At 45.6% G+C, this 8,816-nt stretch overlaps 2 protein-coding genes across 2 annotated transcripts in view; both read left to right on the forward strand.

Moving 5' to 3' along the window:
• Positions 1–2,112: 2,112 nt before the first annotated feature.
• On the forward strand, positions 2,113–4,339 carry LOC103898921 (disintegrin and metalloproteinase domain-containing protein 20-like). The gene is given in 2 exon segments (XM_009279305.1): positions 2,113–4,251; positions 4,253–4,339. Coding segments are annotated over 2 exon segments (2,226 nt in total).
• A 1,865-nt stretch (positions 4,340–6,204) lies between these two features.
• Positions 6,205–8,816, forward strand: part of SYNJ2BP (synaptojanin 2 binding protein) — a 101,295-nt gene continuing 98,683 nt past the window's right edge. The window contains exon 1 of the mRNA XM_019472058.1: positions 6,205–6,266. Coding sequence (XP_019327603.1) covers positions 6,205–6,266 — 62 coding nt within the window. The remainder of the gene's footprint in view (positions 6,267–8,816) is intronic.

Below are 8,816 nucleotides of genomic sequence, written 5' to 3' on the forward strand. Positions count from 1 at the left end.
AAGGAGGAACTCTCCTAGGGGGGTGGGGGTGGGGGGGGGGGGGAGGAAGATATGGCTCTAGCAAGTTGGCAGAGTGATTTAGTAGGGCCTTTTCTATAACTTAAGGAGTGGTCACACAGCAGAAGTATATGTTTAAAAATAGTGCTACAGATACTGCACACAAAGATTATGTAACAGGATTTTTCTATTATAGTTATTGTGGTCTGAGTTGTATTTATTTCAAAAGACATAATCTGACGTAGTTCACAGCCCTGGAATGCAAAACTGATACTTGAAAAGTAGTGGACAATTATTCATAACTAACTGCACATAAAAGACTTCACAGAAAATACTTGCTACAATTTTAAAATTAAAGCTAATAAGAAAGTAAATCTAAGGCTAACACAGGTCGTGAGTTCACTTTTAGGTAAAGCAGTAATAAATTTCAGACAATATACAATTATGGATATCTAGAAAGATCTTTCCAGATGGGTATCTAGAGAATAGTTCCTAATAGAATAGAAGCAGGTGTCCTCCTGTTTATATTCCTTTAATCTGAGGTACTGTATTACAAGGTGTACACTACTAATGCTGGCCACACTTGCAATGAATGAGCAAGGTGCCAATTCACAGAATCTGAAGCCCCTTTGGACAGCTGTTGGTAACCTGCACAGCTGTTGGTTAGGCCTGCCATGTGCCCAGCTCAAGGTACCAGCCCACTCAGGACCCTGGGGCATGAGGCAGCAGAGGGAGGCTTTGAGCACTCTGCCAGCTGCTTCTCTCACTGCTCAGCCTCCTGAGGGGCAGTGCCTGTCTTGGGCAGTTTGAAATGTTAAGTGTTGCTGCCCGTGCTAGGGTGATGGTCAGCACCCAGAAGTTGGTGCTGAAAGGCAGGATACCCGAGATGGAGATGGGGTGGTGGTGGGAGGGTGCACCTCCTGCAGCTGAGAAAGCATAAGGGCCACAGCAGGTTGGACTTCATCCCAGACGTGCTTTCAGTGCTGAAAAAAAAGTTGTGAAGAGTTCCCAAAAGATAACAGCTGTGGCTATGTCAAATCCCAGCACTATGTGCCAAAAAACCAGTGTGCATAGCTGTGCTGTACAGGACATCCTGTCTTACCACAATCCAGATCACTGTCTTATAGCTTTGTCTTGATGGATCTGTTCCCTAAAACAGGGATGGCAGCCAAGGGGTACACGTACCTGTAAGCTCTCTCTTCCCAGTGGTCTGCGAGCACAAACCTTTAGAAAGGCCATGGTGTGGGGAAAACAGCTGTTGCATCAGTGGTCTGTAATTAAGGCACATTGCTGTAGGTATGTAGCAGCTGTGGCGTAGATAGGCTTTATGCTTTTATACTTGGTGCTATTAGTTTGCCTCTATATTATTGAACATAGTGGAAGTGAATTCCTCCCTGGTTCTACCTTTTTTCTTGGGGTGTGTGTGTGTAGCTGTAGTAGCTATAGTAAGGCACATGCTAAGAAGGGGCACCAAGGAGTGCTATGTCCTAGTAACCAGCTAGGAGACTGGTATTTCTGTACTTTTTCATTTCTGACCCCAAGCTTTTCCAAATACTCTTTTGAGCTGAAATAGCCTGTTCCTGATCTACACTCACAAATTACCCTTTAATAAAAAAAGTGAACAAAGCAAAAGCCAACATTTGAGCTATTAAAACAGATTTTTCTCCCTTGTGGTCTAACCAAATGATCCCTCTGCTCAACACAAACATCCGTGACAAGGAGCGTGAAGCTGAGCCGTGGCCCCTCCTCGCTATGTCTGCTCAGAAGGAGAAACACCCATTTATTTGAAAATGAAGATTACAAAGAAGCTGGGAATGTGCTTGTGTTAGGCTAATTTATTTGTTCCTCCCCACAAGAGCCTCTGTACATGATCAAAGAGCGGGGGATGGATGTAACAAGGCACCCTCGCAGCCCTCTGAGGTGTAACCCTAGGCAGTGGGGTGCCGTTTCCATAGGGGGAAGGCGAAGGGGGCCACAGTGCCACTGCTCCTCCCCAGCTGCGGCCCTCCCCACCGAGGGGCAGTTGGAGGCCTTGGGGTGGTTCCCCCCAGGCGGGGCCCTTCCAGGCTCCATCCCCTCACAAAGCAGGGTGTGGTGTGGCACCGGGCAGCGGCGATGGGGGTGCTGCTGGGGCTGCTGGTGCTGCTGGGCCTGGCCAGGGGCCCTGCCACCTCAGGGGACCTGTCTGGGGAGCTGCGCGTCACTGCCACGTGGGTGACGGTGCCACGGCAGTTGAGCCCCCGTTCCGACACCAACCCCCTGGCTGTCTCCTACTGGCTGGAGGTGGAGGGGCGGCCGCGGGTGCTGCGCCTGTGGCCCAGGCGGGGGCTGATCTCCCACCCCTTCACCTTGGTCACCTATGGCAAGGATGGGGCCCGCTGGGAGGAGCACCCCTTTGTGCAGGACAACTGCTTCTACCAGGGTGAGGTGCAGGGGAGCCCCGGCTCCCTGGTGGCCCTCGGCACCTGCGGCAGGGGCCTCCGTGGTGTGCTCTGGGTGGAGGATGGCACCTACGAGATCGAGCCCATCCCCGATGATCCAGCCTTCCGGCACATCCTCTACCGCATGGAGGAGGCCAACAACCCTGCAGGCCCCACCTGTGGGCTGACCCCAGAGGAGCTGGAGCACCAAAAGGCTTTGCTGCCCTGGTTCAAGGCCCCCCGGGTGGAGGAGGAGGAGATGCTGAAGGATTGGTGGACGCACGTCAGGTACGTGAAGATAGTAGTGGTTGTGGACAATGTACGCTTTGTGAAGTCAGGCAGGAATGAATCTGAAGTCTTGAGGCAAGTAATAGAAATCATCAACATTGGGGACTCTCTGTACGAACAGCTTTCTGTTCGGCTGTTTCTTGTGGGATTGGAGATCTGGACCAAAAGCAACCTTATAAACATTACTAACTCTATCAACAAGGCACTTGACGACTTTAACAAATGGCGGAAGTCAGACCTGTCTCCACGGATGCGTCATGATACCGCTCACTTATTTGCATTTCAGAGCTTTGGAAGGAGCCTGGGATTGACATTTCTAGGGTCCATGTGTGATAACCAGTGGTCATCAGCAGTTGCTTCCTTCACTGATAGGAAGTTGTCCTCATTTATTACCACATTTGTCCACGAGCTGGGCCATGCTCTTGGGATGCGCCATGATGAACGGGGCTGTAAATGCAGACGAAAGAAATGCATTATGTATGAAAGTGATGTCGACACCGATGCGTTTAGTGACTGCAGTTACAAAGACTACTTTGATATGCTTGGACGTGGCGCCGGCTGCATTCGTCAGCCACCAGCACCCGGTACTTTCTACACAATGAAGCGTGAATACTGTGGGAATAAGATAGTAGAAAGCAGAGAGCAATGTGACTGTGGTTCAGAATCAAACTGCAGAAAGGATCCTTGTTGTCACCTGAACTGTACATTTACTGCAGGTTCAGTCTGTGCTTCTGGAAAATGCTGCAAGAGCTGTCAGGTCCTTCCAGCAGGAACGCTCTGCAGAGCAAGTACTGGCAACTGTGACCTGCCAGAGTATTGCAACGGGACTTCGCCTCGGTGCCCGCCAGATGTGTACATACAAGATGGGACCCCTTGCAAAGGTGGTGCTTATTGCTATCGAGGAAAATGTTCTTCCCACAGTAAACAGTGCCAGCATCTCTTTGGCAAACAAGCCAGGGCTGGTCCTTTAGATTGCTTCAAAGCAGTGAATACTCGAGGTGACCGATTTGGGAATTGTGGTATTCGTAACAATATCCATTTTACAAAATGCAGTATTGAGAATATCTTATGTGGTAGGATCCAGTGTGAAAACATAGACAAATTGCCTTTCTTGCAGAACCACGTAACGCTAGTCCAAACCCCTGTTGCAGATAAAAAGTGTTGGGGTCTCGACTATCACGTAGGGATGCCAATGGCTGACGTGGGGGCTGTGGAAGATGGCACGCCGTGTGGTAGTGATATGCTTTGTATAAACAGGACATGTACCAGCATATCACTGCTGAACTACGACTGTAACATGACAAAGTGTCATGACAGAGGAGTGTGTAACAATCGTAAGAACTGTCACTGCAGGTATGGCTGGGCTCCTCCATATTGTGAATGGGAAGGATTTGGAGGTAGTGTTGACAGTGGACCCCCTCCAGCCAGGGAGATTTTTCAGAGAGCAAAAATAGGAGTAACACTACTTAGTCTTCCTTTTCTCTGTATCCTTGGAGTAACCCTTACCATATGTTATAAATGGGAAATAGTGGGATGGCTTAGGAGGAAAAAGGCCCGATTCCACAGAAGAAGATAGCAGTTGTTTCAAATACTGGAAAAGCCAGTGGTTCCTAAAGGACAACACCTGCTGGTGAGTCAAAGCATTTGTGAGAGACCAACGAGCAGTAGCTTTGGATGCTCCTGGGGAAATCTCCCTTGAGCAGAGCCAGCTGATAACTCATCAAAATAATTCAACACATCCTGAATAGTTCTAATCTCATGTGATATCATTAAATGCAGAGTAAATGTTATCTTTGTTTATTTTAAGTTAATAAATACAGGCAGTAAGGCATGCTGTTCTTTTTTTCTTTGCACCTTGAGCTTTTAAACTGAAGTGGTTAGGTAAACTAGGTATAGCTTTTATGCTTCATATCAACAGTTTACAAATGCAAACTTCTTAAAACAGGTGTAAATAAATTATTTGCTCCAATTTACTCCTTCATCTAATGTTTTCTCCAATTCAGGGAGAGAGATGTTTGTGAACATCTTGCTTCTGTCATTCATTAATAACCAAAGAAAAAATGGCTCTTGCAGTCTCCATTTAATTCACATCTGTGACATGCAAGCAGGCAAGAAACAGGTATTGCAGTGAGATTGCAGGTGTCTGTGGTGGAAGCCCCTCCAGCTATTTCCAGGGAGTAGTCCTTCAGGAGGGAGGTAGATCACAGGGAACAGGGTCTTCATCTTGTGACATGGTAGAGAAGTATTATCCAGATCACGCCAGTAAGCATTACATTTCTGAACCATCAGATATACGTCAAGAGTGTAGTGACACCAAACCTGACATTTCACAAGAACAAATTGTCTGTCTTTTCTGGAGACTTTCCAATGCCTTGACTGCTGGGTTCTTCTGAGAAGTGCTATGTATTTTATTGTTGCTAGTAGCTGTCTGTGAGGCTGCACAAGTTAACTGGATTGCTAAAATACTTGGTACTACTCTGCAAGTCTCCCCCAACTAGAGTTCCAGCAATATTTGATAGGCGTTTTATTTTAACTATCTCGGTGGGGTGGGGGGAGTTCTTTGTTTAATACGCGATTGCTTTGTAAGCTATTATTGAATGTGTCCTTGCAGCTGTACGGAACGCCGTGCAGAAGCATTGTATTTTCCAGTTTTTAACAGGAGATAAAATGTGTCTAACTTACGGAAAAAGCACAAGGGATGTGGAAATACCATTCAATACATTTTATTTTTATTATTTATAGTATAGCAGTGACTAGATCAGCATAAAGAGGAGTCTGTAGTCCAGATTTACAGTGAAAACTTTATTTTAAAGGACTGGTGTTTCTGGATTAAGGGCTATAATGCACTTGTCTGCTACCAAAAGAATTATTTGCATTTGGAAAGCAAATACCACATTTTTAGCAAACATTCTATAAAGGCAGGATAAGTACCCCAACACTTGAAACATTTGGGAAGAAAGATGTTGGTGACTCTGCAAATGATGACGGTAAACTCTTGCTGCCTCCCAAGTATGACATAGATGTTTTTAGCATACACATTTTCCTGTATGGTTTTTTTAAAATGATTGTGTTCTGCATCCAAAAAGGGCAGGTTACATTATGATTGGAGTGAAATACAAAGGATGTGATTCAGAGTTCTTCATGGCTTTTTGTCTAAAGCAAATGGGTCCTTAAATTGTTACCTATATTTGTCTGGGGAAATGAGGTAACACATTGTTCAGCAGTCTACGCTTGTAATCTTGATAGAACATGGATGGTTTTGATTAGATGAAGAACACTTGATCCTGCATTTATGTCAAAAGACAAGCTAACTGCCCCTTGACTAACACCCCAAATTTATTCCTTATAACCAGAGACCTTTTTTTTTTTTTTGGGGGGGGGAGGGCAGTGTGCAGAAAAGAGAGTATTTTTTTTTCCCCTCAGAGAAATAGGAATCTTAATTCAGGTGTGAGAAGCAAGGGTTATGTGACAAACAAGGGGGATGTGGATTAGGTGAAAGATGGAGATAGAAGTTAACACAAGCACTACACCCAGCACCTTCCAACTAGCTATGCACAACTGGTAAGTACTGGCAGACTTTTTTTATTTTGCTTTTTAAATATGTAAACATCAGTGGCAGAAGTCTCAGGCTGCCACCTTGATGGCCTGCTGTTGATTGATAGTATACCATAAATTGCCAAGTATAGATAGATAGATGCTGAGACCAGAGAAACATTTAAAGTCAGTTCTTATTTACAGACTTGCATACTGAAGAGGCAGAGGTGTAAACGAAAGCACAATTTAGGCTAGAAAGCTTACTTGCAAATGCAGTTTTGGAAGAGACAAAGCAATAACATGCTGTAGTTTCCATTTTTCTCTATGCTTAAAGATGATCTAAAAAACCATGACTGCTAATTGGGAGGAGGCTTTCAGCAAGCTTTGGACAGGAGTATTTCTGTACGCTTTTCTTCTATTTCTGCTCAGGCCGTATGAGCAAGACAAACATGCATCCCAACAAACTTAGTCTATGTTTTATAAAATGTGTGAGCTTCCTCGCTAAGGTTTTCTCCTTGAAAATTTTGTTGTTTCTGATTTCACCATAGCAACGAATAACTTGAAACTTCTGGTGGTCTGTTAGAAACATCCCACTACTCTGTTGTGGTATGAAGGTGCAAGTCTAAGTTCAGTCCTAGTCTTTCCGGCTTCCCCCCCTTTTTTTCCTCCTAGTTTTAATTGCCTTTTAAAATGTTTTAAACGGATGCGAGAACTTGGCTAATGTAGAAGTCACTTGAACATGGAAGAGGCAGCCTGCAAATGCTGCTGCGGCATCTCCCAAGAGATGTTGGTCAGTCTAGTATGTGAAACGGTGCTGGAGGGAAGTGTCTGACTATGAAGACCCATGAAATGGTTTGTGCCAGAGCACCAAGGTATTAAGTCTTAGGTGGGTTAACATGTGGTGGGTCAGTAGTGGTGGGTGAAGCCTGGAGCTGCCTAGGAGTAAGTAAAAATGATTTACCCGTGTTTCTTGTTTGAAATCTCTTCCTGGCTAAACAGATTTTTAAAAAAACTCTTAATATTGCAGTTATCTTGGATCAAGATAAAATCATTTTTGTTCTAAGCCAAGACTGTCATCTCTGAAATACATTAAAACTGCTTCTAAGCAGTATCTTCAAGGAGTGTGCCAAGTATGGTATTAGTAGAACCTACATTTGGAGAAAAAATAGTTGATGGCCATTGTACAAGTTTTGCTTTCCAGTGTTCTTAACCAGTGGCAAAAAGTAAGTAGAGATATCCAGGACAACGTAACTGTGGAAACTGGACTGAAACAGGTGTGAAACGCTGGGCTTAAATGGTTTAAGAAGTCCTCCTGTGATAGACAAGCTATGGTTTTGTTCATCATTGCAGGTGTAATGCTTGTCTCCCACCTCTGAGGCAGGTGTTCTAACACTCAGTTGAGCGCTAAGCATTAGTGTTGTAGCATTAAGGCATGTGGCACACTCTTCCTCTAACCCAGAGATCTAGCACCCAGGCTGGCTCTCCCTGTTAAATTCAGGAATCCAAAAGTGTAGATGATCTTGGAATGAATACAGTAAAAAATGTCATCCATACTGCAATAGAGAACAAACAAATCAGTAGTGTAACACTGAAGACCAGAGCACCTGGTCCTCGCTTTCTTCAGAAAAGTTCCTGCAGCGTGCAGACATGGGTGTCCCAGCAGTGCCAAGCGGTTAGGTGATTCAGTTGCACAGGTTCATCGTTCCCTGTTGTCATTATCTGTATTGCCACACTTGTAGCATGCGCTGAAATAGATAAGGATGAAGTTTAATAAGGAAATAAATGGGGATAAATTTTGCCTTGCTGTCTTTTTCCCAATAATCTATTGGTTCAAGAACTCCCTGAGGTACAAGAGTCCTGAGTTCAAGTGGTTCCTCTCTTAGAAAGTTGGACTACTTTGCCTTTTGTTGCTAAGTAATTATCTGTTCTGTAGATTTTTGAGGAAATTGAACACCTTCTGCAGGACACAGTTAAGTATTCATTGTTCCCAGCGGTGTTGGTCAGCACAGCGGTTCCATGTGCTATTTGTTGTTTGTAATTATGCAATAACAGAGTTACTATGCACCAGTGCTACCTCTGTATCGCATTGCAGGATGACTAGGAGTTGGCATGGATGCCCTCTGTGCTACGTAGCTGCACTGGGCTTTTGCTTCTGCCCATCACTGTCTGATCAGCTTGTCATAGTTTGTTGTGTGGTCCATCCACTCCAGTTAAAAGGGCTGGGAGCAGGTCATGCATATCTCCATTTATCTGCTACTCCCACCCTAGAAAAACATCACCCTCTCCTTAACCTTAACGAGAAACCCACGTCCACAATCGAGGCCAGGCAACGACGCTGGGCAGGGGCAGGGGGGGGAAGGCGGCTGTGGGCAGGAGGACACTGCTGTTGTGCAGCCCCGGCAGGCAGGCAGGGAGGGAGGGTTCCGCAGGGCCCAGTCCTCTTCCGCCTCTGCCGTGAGAGCCCATCCCAGTGGGCATTAGTGGGCCGGGGGGAGAAGCCCCGTTCCGCAGGCGGCCGCAGCTCCCGGGCCCTCAGCCTGAAGGATGTACTGCTCTCCAGGCGCGTAGTGGCACTGC

The sequence above is a fragment of the Aptenodytes forsteri genome, unplaced genomic scaffold (genome assembly GCF_000699145.1).
Source record: "Aptenodytes forsteri isolate BGI_AS27 unplaced genomic scaffold, ASM69914v1 Scaffold3, whole genome shotgun sequence".
In the NCBI taxonomy this organism is placed as follows: domain Eukaryota; kingdom Metazoa; phylum Chordata; class Aves; order Sphenisciformes; family Spheniscidae; genus Aptenodytes; species Aptenodytes forsteri.